Genomic DNA, 19222 nt, shown 5'->3' with positions numbered 1-19222 from the left:
GCAAAATGAAATCTTTGCCAAGAAAACTCCAAAATGGGCTGAGGAAGAATCATCCATGACTCAACAACAAACTTGTTTTTATCAAGGCTGTGTTATTCTGGTTGTTAATCCTATCAGAATGGGAGGACTCCTTCCAGTTAGAATTAGTAAGCTTTAACCATGGGAAAAAAATAATGAAGCAATTTCTCTGATGGACTTATGATAAAAAATGCTGTCCATCCCAAAGAAAGAGCTGATGGAGTCTGAATACAGACGGAAGACTTTTTTCCTCTCGTTTAATTTTTCTTAAGGTTTCTCTTTCTCTGTGGGAGAGAGAGGGAATTGTGTTTACTTTTGCAACATGACTATTGTAGTAATGTTTTTCATGGCTACACATTTTTAACCTAGACCAAGTAACTTGCTTTCTCAATGGAGGAGGTGGGTGGGAGGAAGGGAGAAAATTTAAAACTCAAGATTTTGGAATTAATGTTGAAACTTGCCTTTGTATGTAGTGTGTGTGTGTGTGTGGGGGTAAAACTCTTAAATAAAATAAAATATATGATAAAAAATTAGTGGGCTTTTTTTATTGAAAAAATATAGAATAGGGGTCACTATTTACACATTCCTGTAGCTCCCTTTCTTTGACCTCCGAAGCTATTTTTTTCCGGAGAAAGGTTTCCCCCAAATTCACAGCATATAGGTTTTATCCATTTATTCCACGATTTCCAAAAAAGCATAAATGTATTTGTATCCCCAGTATTTACTGCAGTGCCTGGCACATGAATGCTTAATAGATGCACTGGCTATCTAGTTACTTAATTAACACTTCGTCATGCATTTTTTTTTTTGCATAAATGCCTCTTCTGTAGCTGTAATGTACTCCATCTTCACTTCTTTAAATCCCCGTCTTCCTTCAAACACCTTTTCTAATCAACCTATTTATTAGCTCTCTTTCATCCTCTAAATTGCTTTGAAAATATTTTGTATTTACTTAACTTAGATACATATTTTTATCTTTCCAATGGAATGTAAGCTCTTTGAGTATAAGGACTGTGGGTTTTGTTATAGTTTTTTGTGTTTGGATCCCCAGTATCCGGCACCTTACGTTGCCCCTGTGGACAGACATTCAGCGCTATCGAATCCAGGGCCCCCACAGCAAACACCGTCGCGTTCTGGTTGCTTTCAGAACTGGACAGCTCCAAGGGGCCTCTTGAGATCGGGTCCGAGTCTCCTCCTCAAATTAGCCTTGTAAACTTTGGCAAATCCCTTTCTCCTTGCGTCTCAGTTTCTTCCTCTGCAAAAATGAGATGGTTAATTTTCAAGTTCCCCTTCAGTTTTCTGTTTCATGTTCTGATGCCTCCCGGGCCAGGTATTCTTTCTGTCTTAAGTCCTTTCCGTTCTACGTCTCGGCCCGCGAACTTTCCGAAGGGTGGGCCGACTCCCTCCGAGGCAAGCCGCGGCGAGGACTGCAACTCCCAGCATGCCCCGGGGCGCGCCTCCTCCCGCACTTCCGGCGTGCGGCGGCAGCGGCGGGTAGCGAGCCAGGGCGACGGCTGCGGGCCGAGGGAGGCGAGTGACAGGTCGCGACGGGGCCGGGGCGGGAGCCGGGGCCGGGGCCGGCCTGAATCTGAGTCCGGGCCGGGACTTGGGTTTCCGAGGACCGGCTTCTCCGCTTCTGTCGCTCGTCGCCCCGCGGTGACCTTCATGGGCCGCGGACCCCCGGCTCCGGGGCGGCCGAGGCGGGCCGTGTGAGGCGGCAGTGGCGGCGGGCGAGCGAGGCTGAGGCGAGCGAGGCCCGGCCCGGCCGGCTGCCGCGGGAGCGCGGCGATGTTCGTGCAGGAGGAGAAGATCTTCGCCAGGAAGGTGTTGAAGCTGCACATCTGCACCATGGAAGGCGCCGAGTGGCTGGAGGAGGTCACGGAGGATAGCACTGTGGAGAAGCTCAAGGAGCGCTGTCTCAAGCACGTAAGCAGTCGCCTCCCGCGCCCCTCGGCCCGCTGCCGCGGCCCCCCTTTCAGCCCGTCCCGACCTCACCTTCCTCGCCCCCCATCCCTCAGTGGCCGCGCCGTTCTCTCCTCCTTCCGCGTCTAACCCCGCTCTTTTCTCTCCTTGTCACTTACCTCTCCTCGCCTCCTGATATTTCTTCCTCACCCCATTATTCCTTTTTCTCTCTCCTTTTTCCTGCTTAGAGTTTTGTCTCCTTCCCTTTTGTCTCCTTTTCTAAAGTTTCTTTCTCCTCCTTAATCCACTTTCTTCCTCCTTCCTGTTCATTCGTCTCCCATTTCTGTTTTTTTTCTCACACTTAGTCTGCCTCTCTCTCTCTCTCTCTCTCTCTCTCTCTCTCTCTCTCTCTCTCTCTCTCTCTCTTTCTTTCCTCGGTTTCCACCTCATTTCCCCAAATACTTAATAAGTATTATTTACCAGAGTGATGTTCTAGGTTCTGGCGATACAAATAATGAATGAAACGATCTCTACTCTTACGGAACTTGCTTTCTGTTAGAGCAAGGATCGCTCTCTGAATCGTGACAGATAGAAGGGGTTTGTGTGTGTGTGTGAGAAGAGAAGAGGTACATATATGTGTGTGTGTGTGTGTATATATATATATATATATAAAATATACAGTAAATGTAAAATATTCAAAGTAGTTAAATTTAAAATAGTTTGAGGACACTCCATGTTGTTAAGCCCCACCCCGTCCTCTAATCTTTTCATATTTTTCACCACTTTCTCATAGTTTTTTTTTCCACACATCTCCTCCAGTTAATTTTCCCTCGTTCATTCTTGTCATTTGCGTAATCTCCTCTACTTTAAACCCACCTAAATAAAATTACTTATTACCGTGTCTTTTTGCCCATTTATATTTTCCTTCTTTCACTTAATCCCTTTTCTGTTTTCCAACCCCTCTCATATTTCTTGTTATTCTTTTTAAATACCTCTTCTCTCCCTGCTTCCATTATCCTCTTGTTTCTCCTTTCCCTTCTTTTTTTTTTTAAGGTTTTTGCAAGGCAATGGGGTTAAGTGGCTTGCCCAAGGCCACACAGCTAGGTAATTATTAAGTGTCTGAGGCTGGATTTGAACCCAGGTACTCCTGACTCCAGGGTCGGTGCTCTATCCACTGCACCACCTAGCCACCCCCCTCTTCTAATTTTTTACCTGATGTCCCTTTGCTCTGATATATTTTAGTGACCTCATTCAATAGTCCCTAATTTGTGAGCTTGCTTTCACCCACCTCTATTCTGTTTCCCTGGCTTTTCTTTCTTTCTCTTTTTGTAGTGAACTAGGTTCTAGTCCTAGCTTTGCTACCAAAAAACTGTAACTTAGGCAAGGGACTTCCTCTCTGGACTACAACTTTTCCAACTGCAATAAAAGGTAGTTGAATCAGATGATCTTTAAAGGACTTTTCTAGTTCTAGCGTTACATTGTTTTCTTCCTTTTTTTTTCCCCTGAGGGAATATGAACTATAGAGGAAGACATTCACCCTTATTACATAATCTGCTTCAACTTTTGGAATGAATTAAGGAAATTTGAAAAGGATCTTTGTATTCCTCTTATTTTCAGTGATGTACATTATAGATGAAGAGGCAACCTAGTTTATTGGACAGAGCCAAAAAACCTTTGATTCAAGCTTTGACAGTAACACAAACTGACTGTATGACCCTGAACAAGTTACTTAATCTCTCAGTGCTGTAGATAGATGGTGCCAACTTGGATGGGAGGAGGAATTTTCTAATCTGAATTTTCTATATTTATGAAATCACAGGTTCAGGTCCTATCTCTACCTTTCTGATAAGGTTTTTTAGTTTTTTCAGTCATTCAATTCACTATGAAATCATAATTAGCATTTTAAGCTATATTTAAATTGGGCCATCGAAACTTTAAAATTGTCCCTATAAAACTTGCACTTGGGACTTTTCTTGTTAACTGTTATTTTTGTTGCCTGTTGATCAAAGGAGATACGTTTTTTCGTACTTGAAACCACTAAAACATTATCTTTACTCTCGAAGCATTTCGAGAGTACTTTTTTTTTTTTTTTTTTTTTTTTTTAGGTTTTTGCTAGGCAGTGGGGTTAAGTGGCTTGCCCAAGGCCACACAGCTAGATAATTATTAAGTGTCTGAGGCCGCATTTGAACTCAGGTACTCCTGACTCTAGGGCCAGTGCTCTATCCACCACCACCTAGCCGCCCCTGAAATGGCTACTTTTAGGGAAAAAAAAAAGGCTAAAAATTGTTTCCTGATTTCTGATTTTCTGAGGTGATCACACTTTTAAATTTATTGCCCACAAATAAAATGTGAGATTTGGGGGAGTGGAATAGGAGGGTATGTTATATAACCAATGACTGAAATGAATTCCTGGAGACTTACTCATTTCTATAAATTTTAACTTTATAACACTATAATTCAAAGACCAAATATATAACTGACTAATTAAATAGGATACCTGACACTATGATTACTTAGTGTTATTCCTGAGGCTATTGTTTGACTAGAATCAAGAGAAAAACAATTGACTATCACCACAGTAACCCTTAAGTGAAGTGGTTTTTAAATGTAATTTTCGTGTTATAAGGTATATGTGACTATGTAATGTGTGTGTTGTAATCTGGAAGGAGAGGAAAACAGGACTTATTTCAACTTAATGGTTTAGAAGGCATTTATATATTGAAAAGAGCCCTAGATTTTGTTGGAAGCCTTGGTTTAACTTTTGACCCTTTCACTGCCCTGCTTACCTTCTCTGAGCCTCAGTTTTCCTTGTTCAAAAGATGTTGATGATAATATGTTGCTTGCCTCAAAAGGTTGTTTTATAGAAACGTCTTTTAAACTTTAAAGTAGTATATACTTGTGAGTAAAATAGATGCACAGATTAACTTTAAAGTATTATATACTTGTGAGTAAAATAGATGCACAGTATACTTAATGCCCTGGATCTAGAGGTCATATATTTAGGATTGTTTCCTTTTTTTTCTTTGAAGATTAAACATAGATTTAGATTTCCGGAAAACTATCAATGTACCATTTAACAAGGGAAATTTGGACACAACCTGCTTTTCTTGCCATATTTATTCCTATATGTGTGTAATAGCTGTCAGGCTTTGCTGTTGTTCCTTAACTCCACTATGATAGTAGATGAACTGGAAGTATGTTTTCTACTTTTGTGAAAAATTTAAAAAATTATTTTAACTGAATTAATTGCTTGTAAAGTTCACACTTCAAGTGGGTAGTTGGCAGTAGTTTACTTCTTAGTGACATTTAGTTTAGTTATGCTTTTTAACTGAGTGTATAGATTTGCATTACCATTATGATGATATTTTATGAAGGGGGAACAGGAAATGGAAAGTTCTCACTGATCAGAAATATATGTTAATGAATTTCTGATACACTTTGGGGGTAAATTAGGCATCCAATTTAGTGAGGATGCTAATTAATATATTCCTGAAATTATTTAAGTAAGTACTAGAATGCATAGTTTTGTTTTGGTTTTTTTTAGATTAAATTCTTTAACTTGAATTTTTTCTTCTCTGTGTGAAGTATATGGGACAAGCCACTAAGAGTATTTCACATTGAGTGAGACATAAATTACTGTGTAATGATAGCTAAGCAGTCAGAAGTATGTCCACCCCCACATCCCTTACCATTCTACCAGTTTTGAGCCATCCCTTAGCAGTAGTCAGAATTCATTAGTCAGGAAAGTGATAATTCTGAAGTTTTATTTGTGAATGTCACCCTGGAAACCAGTTCCTGAATGTCACATACTGCTGGGGAGCAGTAATATCAGAGTATATTTTAGTTTATAGTATACCTTCTCATTCCCCTCCCCCCCCATCCCCAGTTGTATTTGGCCTGTCAATGATTTTCTTCCTCTATTCCTGTCTTCTTTGATGAAAAGGGATGAGTATAATTTTTCACAAACATCTAGAAATTTAGTAACATTATTGAAGAAGATAATAATACTAATGAAAGGATTGCCTTTACCTTGTCTTTTTACAAACTAGGATCACCTGTGTTCTAGATCTTTTTTTTTAGGCTTACACTTTTTAAAAATGAAAAAATTAACCCTCTTGTATTATGGATTTAGTTATTTAAAAAAATCTGTGATCTTTTGAGGACTGTGTTAAGATCTCATTCAGTTATATACCTAAAAACATGGATACCTACACAGAATTTAGATCATGTCATTAATATGAAGGCAAACAAGCTTCTCCAGAAAATTTAGTTCACTATCTAGTTAGTAACAATGACTCTGTAATTATGTTAGGTGTATACCCTGACCAATCATGATGCAGTTAAGCTTGGTAAGATTGATGTTGAAATAGTTATTAGTTGTATTGATGATCCAAATGTAGGTATCTTTGTTATGTCCTAACTACCACACCCTGATCTGCTCTAAAACAGCTTACTATGTAATAGTGATTATTTATTCTTAAGTTCCATTTCTTAGATCTTGTTCAGACTCACCAAACCAGTATGAGGTTTATATTGGAAAATCATATTTCATAGGATAGGTTCTGAATTTTATAATTCAAATATCCCACTATAAAAAAAAAAACTAGCCATTGGCCCTGGGAACAGATCATTTCATGGTTCAGAGAGGGAAAAAGTTCATTTCTATGTCATATTAGCAGTATATTTAAATGGAAAATGGCTCTTACCCCTGTTTAGGGGCTCATCTGATCCTAGTCTTGATGATCATTCTATTTTACATTCTATTTTGAAACAATCTAAGGTTAACAGAAGAGAAATGATACAAAATTGACATCTCTAAGAAATATCATAATTTATAAAAAAAAAAAGTCAATGCCTTGTGTGTTTTTGTGAGTTGTAGAACATTGGAGCTTCACTTTATCTCTGTCCTCAGGAGATTCAAGACATAAGAGGTAAGTAGTGAGGAATGAATATCAAGTATAATGGACAAAGTTTATAAAACTGAGCCATTGGAAAATATAGTTGTTTAGTACGGGCAAAAAATTCTCTGATTATGATCATATAATGGCCTACTATAGTCAGGTAAATAGCGTCTTCTTATATTTATTTTCCAATCCATAAGAGGGCTTATTTGGCAAAGGTATTGTCATTTAGATAATTGCTTGTAAAGCACTGAATAAAGTAACTTGACATTTGATTTTAATACTTAGCTTTGATTAATCAATATTAATAATCATGTTAGTATGAAATATTAACTTCCCCATTCCAAGTTTTTAAGTGTTTTTATTTAGCATTATTTATGATAAACAATAATTTTTTCTTAACTTTTAGTTCTGTCATTTTTGCTATTTTTGTAACTTGTTTATACATTATTAGTTTCTATATATAGTTTTATATTACAAATAACATTTTATATATTTTTCATTTTATATTTGTTGAATAATTTTTCTTTTTGGAAGAACTTTAATTCCTGAACATATTTCAACATATCTAATACCCATCAGTCAATAAGAATTTATCAAGTGCCCACTCTGAGCCTCATTTTGGGAAAACAAAAACAAAAGGAAAATAGTCCCTGCCCTCAAAGAGTTTACATTCTAATAGGGAAGATCACATTTACTGAGCACCTAAATTGTGTGGACAAAGATGAAACCAGTCACATCTCCTGCCTTAAGAGTTTATAATCCAATAAGGATGGTTAATATACATATAATTATAACCAGTCTTCTAAATAAGTCTAGATTGTATTTCCCAATATTTCTCCTAAAGCATAAATTTTCTAGATAAAATTCTGTCTTAGAAGGACTGACAAATTATAAACTTGAATAGCGTAGCCAAGTGGAAGAGCAGTAACAATCAAAAGACAGCAGGATTACAATTCAAAAGAAGATTACAGTTGTAAAAGAAGAAATTTCTAAAAGAAAAATAAAAGTTTCTTAAGGATTATGTCCCTGATTTATTGGTATTTCAAGCTATTATAGGCAGCTAGGTGGCATAGTTGATAGAGTGCCAGGCAGGAAGACTGAATTCAAATCTGATCTCAGGTACTTACCAGCTGTGTGATCCCTAGTAAGTCACTTAAACCTATTTGCCTCAGTTTCCTCATCTGTAAAATGAACTAGAGAAGGAAATGACAAACCATTCCAATATCCCTGCCAAAAAAACCCAAATGGGGATATGAAGTGTTGAATACAATTGAAACAATAACAAACTATTATCTCCCTGAGATATGTAAGTACCATTATAATAGGTTTTATATGTAATTTTGAGTTCAAACTACAGCTTGGTGCTCTTATGAAGGAATAAGAATTCAGTTTTAGTCATAGCTTTAAAATAAAAGGAGAGATTATATATTTATTTCAGCCGTATTTTTGAACAAATAAACATTTGATTATTCATGGCAAGTTTTTTCAGGCCTGGAGGTACTTCTTAGTTAAAATGGATTTAATAATATTTAATAATAACAATAAAAAGGATTTACCAAGAAATTTTTATTTTTATAAGAATGTTGATGTTCAGAAAAGTTTTCTTTTTGCTCCATGCCCTTGGATAAGATTGTTTGATGAACTTAGTTCATTACTTGAAAATTTGAACCCTTATTTGTTGAATGAATACAGTTAGATACACTGATGTAGTAATAATCTTGAAAGTTATCAGGGTAAGGTCAGTGAACACTTTTGTGTAAAGATTGAGTCAGTTCGAACTAGATCTAGTTTATAATGTGTCAAAGCTCAGTACTAAAACAGATAAATCAAGTAAAATTGTAAACTATTATATGAACTCAGGCAAAAATGCTATACATATAAAGATTATTATGCATACAAGACATGCTTTTCGCAGGGGTGCAGTCATGCTGTCACTTTCAATTCAAACTTTAAATGTTGAGATGGATTACAAAGGTTTTGTCTAGTTTTTAATGAATTAAGAATTGAGACCCTTTAACTTTAAATAACTGTTTCTGGACTCTATTGTATTTGATTTGTCTAGAATTATGCATATTTGGAAATTAGTTTTAGGAATGAATTCTAACCTATCATTATTTTAAGGTGTTGTGAAAGGCCAGAGGAAATGAGAAGGAAAGCAAACATTTGAAACTTTTTTTGTGTGAATGTGGGAATGGCAGGACTTTGGAGGGAATCAAATCATATGTGACTGAAGAGAAAGGAGAAAGTGGTATTTTTATACTTAGGTATATTGTAGGATGGAATTATGATTTTGCCTAAGGAAAAGACTCTAGAAGAAATAATTTGTATGTGAATGAAAATCTTGACTTCAAAAATCTACTGATGGTCTTTAGCAAATAATTTAAATTCTCCATGCTGGTTTTGTTTGTAAAAAACTGATAATTGCTGAATATGCCAGAAGCCAAAGAGACTAGTAGTGTTAAGTACTCTTTTCTCTTTCTAATGTTATGCTTTTTTTTAACTTAAATTTATAATTATTTTATTTGTGACATCTTTGACTCAAAGGATGCCACCTGCCCTTCCCTTTATCTGGCTAAGAAAGGAGAAAAAAAAGCAGAACGTGTCAGTTTTTAAAAATATTTAGAATTATTAGGGATAGCCTTGGGCAAGCCACTTAACCCCATTGCCTTGCCAAAAAAAAAAAAGCCTAAAAAAAATCATTAGGGATAGTGCTCTTAAAACCATTTATTTCATTTAATCTAATGACATCTGTATTTTGAAAACCACAAATATTCTTATCTACTGATCTAAAATAGTATCTTTGGTATGAATTGTAAAGTTGTATAAAACAGGATATTTAATAGGATATAAGATATTTAATGTAAAGTATAAAACTGCTTGACTGACCACTCTTAACGTTTATTTGCAAACTTTGTAATATTCAGAAAAGCTATGCTTTTTTTTCTCTTTAATTTTATTGGATCCTTTTGTCATATTTAGCTGAGTACATCTTCCTTGCCGTAGGAAACTTTCTTGGTAGAACTAATCATCAGTACAGTATTACATCAAAAGAAAGTCAGTGTAACCTGTTGGTAGAGGTCTGACTTTAGAACTTGGTTCAAGTTCTAGTTCTGTCACATGTTGGCTATGTGACCCATGAGTAAATTATTTAAACTATCTCTGCCCCAGACAATGCTCTAAACCAATAAGTTGCTGATCATCATTGGTAGAGTTTCCATAATGGTAATGTCTTACATTGATGAAATTCCTCCCTAATTTTAATTTTTCTATGACTTTTGAAAGTGCAGCTGTCCTCCTAGTCACCACACAAGCTGGGATTTTCTATCATCCTTCACTCCACATTCTCTTTCACCCTACATATCAAAACTTGTCATTATCTTGCCCTTTTTAATCTTCATATCATGTTTCATTTATGTCTCCTTCCTTATATTCACATAGACATCACCTATGTATAGACCCTCATCACCTAAACTATTAACAATAACCTTTTAATTGGTCTCTTTGCCTCAACTCCATTGGCTACCAAAGTGATCTTCCTAAAAAGTACAGGTCTGATTATGTCACTGTTCTACTCAGTAAGCTCCCCATTATCTCAGGTATCCAATAGGAAATGTTTGGCATTTAAGGTCCTCTACAGACTTGTCCTTTTCTACATTTTCATGCTTCTTACACTTAAATCCTCTCAATATTCTTTACAATCCAGCTACATTGACTATTATTCCTCACACATCATACACTCTTATCTTCTGACTGTTCATTTCCTCTGACTATATGTTTCTCTGATAATGGTCTCATTCTAAGATATATAGAGAAATAAGTGATATCTACAAAAATAAGAATCATTCCCGAATTGATAAAAGGTCAAAGGATACAAATAGGCACAGTTTTCAGAGGAAGATATCAAAACTATCAGTAGCCATTTGGAAAAAATCTAAATCAACAATCATTTGACAAATACAAATTAAAACAGCTCAGAAATACTATCTTACCAGAATGGCTAACATGACAGAAAAGGAAAATGACAAATGTTGAAGAAAATAGGTACACATTTGTCTTGACTGTTACTCATGCCTGGAATGTTCTCCTTCCTCACCTCTGACATCTAGCTTTCTATGACTTTCTTCATGTTTCAGTTTAACACCCTTCACAGGAGGCCTTTCCTGGTTCCCCTTGCTCCTTCCTTCTAAGATTACTTTTCATTTATACTGTACATATCTTGGGTATACAGTATTATTTGTTTGATGTATTTTCCATTAGACTGTGAGCTCCTTGAAAGTGGGAACTATATTTTTGCCTTTTTGGGGTTATATTTTTTTGCTTAGCAGTACCTGGCACATGGCAAATATTTAATAAATGCTTGTAGAGTGATTGAATGAATGAATAAATGAATGAGTGAAGCCACAGATTTATGGTATAAACTCCTTCTGTCCACCTCAACCCCTGAAAAAATCATATATAAAAATTTATATATATATATGTATATATATATATTTTAATACTTAGTGAGTAAGTGAAATTACTGATAATGCCAAGTTAAAAGCCTGAGAATCATAGAAGTTTTGGATCATAGGTCTAGAAGGGGCTTTAAAGATAAATTAGTCCGCTTCTCTGTTTTTTTACAAAAGAGGAAACAGATTTAGAAATATATTATTATTTGGCCCATTGCCCATGAATACTAACAGAGTCAAAATTTGAATCCAGTTCTTATGATTTCACATAAAGTGGTCTTTCTCATATAACACTCTATTTCTCATTGCTATCATTATTCTCTTAAATCTTTTCTTCAAGCTAAGCATCCCAAGTTTCTTTAATTGGCTCATATATGAAATGATTTTGAGTTCCTCACATACAGTATTACATTCAGGAAGATAGTGCAGTTGAGTGAATGGATTAGAAAGCTGTCAGAAGCCTTTTTTCAAACACCTTTCTCAATCTAAAGGGCCTTTATAAAAGTAAGGACTGTCCTGGATTGCTAAAATGGTCCATAAATATAGAACTGAATGTGTTGATAGGAGGGACAACAAAAGAGCCAGGTGAGATTGCATTGCAGAGCAGCCACTGGGAATCTAATTACCTGGTGATTTTCACCTGTCAGTACTGGAAACAAACAAAAACACTTTTGCTTAGTCAATACTTATTAAAATTAAGCCTGAACTGTCATTTGTAAGCTAGAAAGAACAACTAGTAAAGGCTAGCATAGTTGGAGGATGTTGAGAATTGCATTTTTTTTTTGCCACAATGATTAGTGCAGTAACTTGATTATTTCTGATTCTCTTGGTCTATATTTTATTATTTTTTTCTAGTGTGTACATGGGAACTTAGAAGACCCCAAAAGTGTAACACATCATAAATTAATACATGCTGCCTCAGAGAGGGTCCTGACAGACACCAAAACTATCTTAGAAGAAAACATTCAAGATAAAGGTAAGATAGTTTCATAAGTAAGGTGCTTTATAGTAGTACCACTATATAAATACAGATATTAATATTTTATTAATTTGCTCTGTTACTTCTAAGTACTGAGAATCAGAATTTTAAAAAGTAAAAAATATATACAGCTGATCTGAATTTGAAAAAACATTTTTCTTTGCTTTCTGAAATATTTGTACAAAACAAAGTTTTATGTGAAGTTTAATTAGTTTTCAAAGCAAAATGTAATCCACCGAAAGACCTGCAGGTTTGATCAACTTGATATTTATAACTGGAAGAGGGGTAATTTTTTGTATAAACCACTTTTTAATTTACATATGACAATAATTTAGTCATAAATTATGAGACTAGAACTCTAAAGTGTCTATAGTACTAACATTATATGGTTCATATATTAAAGTTAAATGTCTAAAAAATTATGTACACTAAATAATCTGTAGTATCACTGTGTGTACTTCTCTACCAAAACAGATAATTGCCTTGGTATATGGTTTTCTTGAATTGCTGTGGCTGAAATCCTGTTAACCTGGTAACCAAGTCTCTATACCTTAACTAAGTTAGTTCTTAAACATCAGACATATTGGTTATTGCTAGACTCATACCAGAAGCCTTTTCAGTTTACTCTTGAGACCTAATAGTACTTGTACTCTAGTTTTTTAGAACCCAACATCTTTTCCATGTCACAGCCTTTATTCCATATAGCTATATGTTTGTTTGATGGATAATTAGAATAAACCTTTATCAAGTAACTATTATATATAAATTGTGTTTGAGATTTAGATAAGACATGTACCCTCAACATACATAAATGGATACATATGTTAGGCAGGCAGCATGGAAAGACCACTGAATTTAGAGCCAGAATATATTGGTTTACATTTCAGTTCTACTAATTACCTATAAAACCATGGACAAGTCACTTAAATTCTCTGGGCCTCAGTTTCTGAATCTGAAAAATAAAATAATTGTATTAAATTACCTTTAAAGCCTCCACATAAAAAAAAAATGATTATAGTCAACACATGGAACACTGGATCTAGAATCAGGAAGACCTGGGCTTAAATCCAGCCTCAATCTTTACTAGATGTGTGATCTTGGGCAAATTAGTCTACACCTGTGCCTCAGTTTCCTCATCTATTAAATCCTACCCTTGAGGGTTGTTGTGAGGATAAAATGAGATATTTATAAAACAATCTGCAAATCTTAAGGTGCTCTATACATGGTAATTATAATGAGGATGTCTCAATTATTTAATCAAAATTCTGATGTGCCTGTATCTCACTCTGACCCATCATTCCATCTTTCCCTTTGCCTCCCCTCTACTAAATATTATTTTTGCCTTCATTGAGATCTTCAATTCTTCATCCTTCAGTGATTTCTCAGACCATTACTTTAACTTTACTTTCCTCCCTTTTCAGACCTTATGGTTAATCATTTTATTTCTATACTTTACTCTCAAATCCCTTTCCCCTTGTCCTATAGTTCAAATCTTTCCAAACCTCAATTTTTGAATCACTAACACCATCCACCTCCTAAACAGAGACTGGAAGAATTCACACAACCACGTTCACTGGGCACATTATAAATTCATGACCAGCTTCAACTGATCCTCACTGCATCATAGCAATCCTTTTATTCCTTTCTAATTGGTTTCCTCTCTCATTCTCCACAGAAGCTATTCCAAAACCTCTCTGTATGCCTCCCATAACTCTCCCTCTCTTCTTCTCTTTCAAGAGAAGACTTTACCAATATTACTTTACTGAGAAAATTGAGACCATATGATGTGAATTCCATCTTTGTCACTTCTCCTCATCTTAGAATTCCTTGATATCATCCCCATCTCTGTCTGACATGAAGTGGCTCTTCTTTCCCAAGGCCAGCATCTCTACCATCCCATTTTCTTTAACAGACTGCAAACTCAATCATTTCCTCTCCCATGAATTTTCTACTTCTTCCTCTCTACTGGTTTCTTTCTTAACTGCATTCAAATATAACCAAGTGTCTCCTATCTGTTAAAAAAAACCCCTAAATTAGAGCCTTCCATCCCCTCAAACTATCACCCTACTTCTCCTCTATTTTTTAGCCCAAGTCCTAGAAAATGATATTTATATTCACTGCCTCCAGTTTCTCTTTTCTCACTCTTCAACCTTCTACAATTTGGCTTCTAGCTTCATCATTCAACTGAAATTGCTCCCCCCCCCCCCAAAATAACAATGATTCCTCTAGTTGCCAGATCTGATGGTCTTTTCTCAGTTTTCATCCTTCTACAATTGTTTGGTGTATTTGGAATAATTTTTCCTTTGGATTTTTGTGACACTATCTTGTCTCAGTTCTCCTCCTTTTCTGCTCCTCCATCTCCTTTGGTGGTTTTACATCCATAGTTACACTTCCTGAGTGTTCTCAAAACTCTGTCCTAGATCCTCTTCTCTTTTTCTGTTTTAATGGCGTCATCCACTCCTGCATATTCGACTATCATCGTTTTGCAGATTATTAAAAGATCCATGTATTCAACCCAGTCTCTCCCAAGCTTCAATTCCATATCGCAACTGCCAATTGGACATTTCAAACTGGGTGTCCCAGAGACCTCCTAAACTTAACTTGTCTAAAACCAAAATTAATTAAAACCTATCTCTCCTCTGAACTTCCGTATTTCTTCCTTGAAGTAACTTCTATTCTTCCAGTCTCCTTATTCTCAACAGTAGTGTTCTCTTTGGCTCCTCACTCTTCCTCACTCCACACATCCAATCAGTTGCCAAGTCTTGCCTTTTCTGCCTTCACAGCATTTCTCATATCTCTCCACTCTCTCTCTGTTGCAATTTATCCTACATACTATTGCCAAAGTGACTTTCTCTCAGTAAATTTCAGTTGCTGGCCTCTAGAATAAATGAGAAACTTCTGTTAAACTTCTAAAACCCTTCACAACTTTTCGTCGTCTTTTTTTTCCAGTTCCATGGACAGTCCTCCCCATTCTGAACTCTCTGATCTAGACAAACTGACTGTCTCTGTGTACCTCACATCTTACACTTTAAATTCTCATATCTGCCATTATTCTGACTATTCCTCCTGGCTCAAATGACTTTTCATTTCCACCTCACAAATCACTCTCTTCTCTGAAATCACAAATCAAACATCACACGAAAATTTTCCTGATTCTCCCTGTGAGTGCCCTCCCTCCCAAACTACCTTGGGTTTAATTTTTTAATTTATTTCATATATACTTATATTTAGATCTACGGGTAGCTAGGTGGCACAGGGGGGAAAAGGACTGGTCTGTAGTCAAGAAGAATCATTCTTCCCAAGTTCAAATCTGACCTCAGATACTTTGCTAGTTGGTTGACTTTGGCAAGTCACACAGAGATCCTGTTTGCCTCAGCTTCCTCATTTGTAAAATGAGCTGGAGAAGGAAATGGAAAACAGTTCAGTACCTCTGCCAAGAAAATTCCAAATGGGATCATGAAGAGTAGGCTGTGATTGAAAAACAAAATATTTGTATCCTCTCCCCCCCAATTAGAATGTAAGCTCCTTAAAAGTATATATTATTTAATTCTTTGTATCCCACCAACAGTGTTTAGCACAGAGTAGTCCCTTAATAAAATATTATTGATTGGTTCAGATAGTTTCTAAAATCAGTAAACTCACCAAATTTTTGCCACTTTGCAAATCCCTACTAGTTCTTCTCACTTTCTCCAGTGTCATAGAGATAATATATCTACTAGCCTGCCATGAATCACTGCCTGAATCCTATCATCATTTTTATTAAAAGTTTTGTTAAGTAATTTCTATTTGTATTACTTTTCACAGTTTGCATGCAGTTGTATATACAAACACAGTGGAATTGGTCTTATATAAATAATAAAAATGTGTTTCCATAGCCTCCTTGATTTAGGAAAGATCCAGAGAGAACACTTAGGCCTTTTTACCCTGATAGTGCAACCTTGTAATGATCAGAAAGTACATTTTATATGTATGTGTGTGTGTATATACATACATATATATATATATATATATGTATATATATATATATATACATATATATATAAAACTTTTTCTTACTTGATTTTCAAATATAATTTTCTTCTAGATGTCTTATTATTGGTAAAAAAACGAGCTCCTCCTCCTCCTCCTAAGATGAGTGATGTCTCAGCTGAGGAAAAGGTTAGTTTCATATAATAAATACTTGCTGATTAATTTCATTAGAGTCTGAGGATGTTTACAGGTTAAGATAAATTCTGTTGTTGTTAATATATTGCAGAGCAATTATCTGAGTGATAAAACTAGTTTCAGATCACAGATTATTAATATAGTATTTTTGTTGTTAATGTCTACAGAACTTTTTCTGTACTCCTTGATCTTGTCAACAAATTAATTTTTTCATGTTTAGACACATAATAGTCATGCTCTGTGACCTGATTGTGCTTTCTGTAAGAAAGGAGAGGGGGAGGTGATCTCTGCTATCATTGAGCTCTTTTCAGTTGCTTTATCTATTACTGTCTTTACTCTTTTGTACCTCAGACATCCACATCAACCCTGACAGAAAAACATAAATCATCTAGAAGAACTCCGCTATGGTGAAACTCACCTGATTACTTCCTATGAAGTGATTAAAAAAATCTAACACAAAAAAGAGCCTGAGTGAGGAAATTAGTATTTCATCATACTGTTTCTATCCCCTATTTTGTTAAGAACTTCTCTTTTCACTAATTAATAGTGGAATTATTAGATGTCATGTTTCTTTTGTCTTTTACTTATATAGAATAGAGATGTACTTTTAATTAGTATGTTTTTTGTATGACCAAATTATCCTGTGACTAAAATTATGGAGCTTAGTATAACCATAAGTTTAGAGCTGTTAAGGGAGCTTAAAGGTCATCTTCATGTAATAATAAATGAAGTGATTTGATTAAATTAAAATAGATAGTACATTGCAGAGCCAGGATTCAAATGCAGGTTCTCTGACATCAGATTTAGTGCCCTTTTCATTTTAATACTAGAGCTTCAGGTTTTTATAACTCCAAGCCCAGAGAGCTTTCCAAGGTCCCTTTCCTGGAGCCCCTATAAAACAGCAAATTAAGCTACTTCAGGTTTATTTTCCTTCTCTTTTTCCTTCTGAGCAAGCTTGCTGGTAGGTGATGGAATGACTAAAAGAAAAAAATCTGTGACTTCCCTAAAGCCATCCTGAGTGGCAGAGATGGTATTTGAATTCAATTTGAAAACAATCTAACCTCTTTCTACTTTACTAGTGAGAGTTGATCTTTGGTTCATATGTTCCCTTATTTTGGTATCTTATTTTAGATTTTCAGTAAAATATAAAATAAAACTATGCAAAAGAAAATAACACCTCTTTCAAAAAAAAGCAAGAAACTACTAACTCTCCAGGATTAGCTACAAAACCAAAATTGCAAAATAGTAAAATATAGTTTCATATTGCTTTTATACCAGTGTCTAGGCTGTGGCCATTCAGGAAGAACTGTCTTAAAAGGTAAAAATCTTGGTCCTTCATAGACTCTTTAAAGGTATTCATTTAACTCAGATTTCTTGAAATAGTAATAAAAAATAACCTATTCTTTATGACTTAAGGTTTGTAGAGAAAGCTTTATATTGGATTAGAGAAAGTAATCATCCCCTAGAGAAGTGGAAGGCCAAACTATTTTAAGACAGAATTGAGAGGGCTATGCTCATGTACTCAATACTCTGAAAGAGTTATTTTAAGATATTAAGCTGCCTTACCATCTCCAGTTGAGCCAAATTGTGAGGGAGTGGCTTTGGATCTCTGTGTGACCTCTTTATCTTTAATTTCACCTGGCCTCCAGAACACACATTGAATCAGCCAAACTATTGCCTTGTATATCTCTAGAATACATATAGGCATTTCCACTCTCTCTTAATGAGAATTTCTGAGGGAAAAAGTCAGTTCTGAGGTTACTTTTTTGAGAACTGGCCAAGCTGCCTTTCCTGTTATTATATAGTTGTAAAAGCCCTCTATCTAATACATAAAAGAAAAACTTTCTGTTCTGTTACTATTTTTTTTTTTTTTTTAGTTTTTGCAAAGCAATGAGGTTAAGTGGCTTGCCCAAGGCCACACAGCTAGGTAATTATTAAGTGTCTCAGGTTGGATTTAAACTCAGGTCCTCTTGACTCCAGAGGCTGGTTCTCTATCCACTATGCCACCTAGCCACCCTTATTCTATTACTATTTGTCTGGCCTTCTATTTAGCTCTATGTTGCTTAAGTTCCATTTGTTTTTTTGCCTCAACTTTTAGCCTATAGGCATTAAGGAATATCATTGAATTGGAAATTCATAGGAAAGCAAAATTAATTAGCTAGGGGCAGCTAGGTGGCACAATGGAAAGAGCACTGGCCTCAGAGTCAGGAAGACTTGAGTTAAAATCCATCCTCAGACTCTTAATAATTACCTAGCTATTTGACTTTGGGCAAGTCACTTAACTCTACCGCCTAGCAAAAACAAAACAAAACAAAAGATTAAATTAGCTAGCATTTTCATTATCTGTTCATCTAGGTGTTGTACTAGGATCCACAATATATGTTAAAAATTCCTAGATCTTTTTAACTTTTTTTGTATCATAAACCTTTGTGACCATCTGGATCGATTAAAATCCATATTAAAAACTTTTTAAAGAGACATCAGATTAAGAATCCCTGATCTAAAGAGATCTGCATATTTATTAGATATTTTGTATTTAACCTTTTCAAGAATGTGCATAGAGGGGCAGGTAAGTGGTGCAGCGATTAGAGCACTGGGCCCTGGAGTCAGGAGGGTCTGAGTTCCAATCCAGCCTCAGATACTTAATACTTACTTAACTGTGTGACCTTGGGCAAGACATTCAACACCATTGCCTTGTATAAAAATGCATAGAAATTGCCCAAAATGAGGTATGGGTGGGTTGTGAGTTACACTTAATGGAAGAAAAATATGAGCCCACAAATTCATTGAATGTTTGACATTTTATG

General features: G+C 35.6%; 1 protein-coding gene across 2 annotated transcripts in view; it reads left to right on the top strand.

Moving 5' to 3' along the window:
* Positions 1-1556: 1556 nt before the first annotated feature.
* The window catches only part of UBAC1 (UBA domain containing 1), a 38124-nt gene continuing 20458 nt past the window's right edge, over positions 1557-19222 (top strand). The window contains exons 1-3 of one of the 2 annotated variants that reach the window (XM_074210677.1): positions 1557-1944; positions 12128-12248; positions 16336-16409. In XM_074210677.1, the coding sequence (XP_074066778.1) occupies positions 1807-1944; positions 12128-12248; positions 16336-16409 (333 nt within the window). In that variant the 5' untranslated portion in view covers positions 1557-1806. The remainder of the gene's footprint in view (positions 1945-12127; positions 12249-16335; positions 16410-19222) is intronic. The other variant, XM_074210678.1, reaches the window with a different exon arrangement.

The sequence above is a fragment of the Macrotis lagotis genome, chromosome 1, assembly GCF_037893015.1.
Source record: "Macrotis lagotis isolate mMagLag1 chromosome 1, bilby.v1.9.chrom.fasta, whole genome shotgun sequence".
Lineage (NCBI taxonomy): Eukaryota > Metazoa > Chordata > Mammalia > Peramelemorphia > Peramelidae > Macrotis > Macrotis lagotis.
This window is presented reverse-complemented; position numbering and strand designations above follow the sequence as displayed.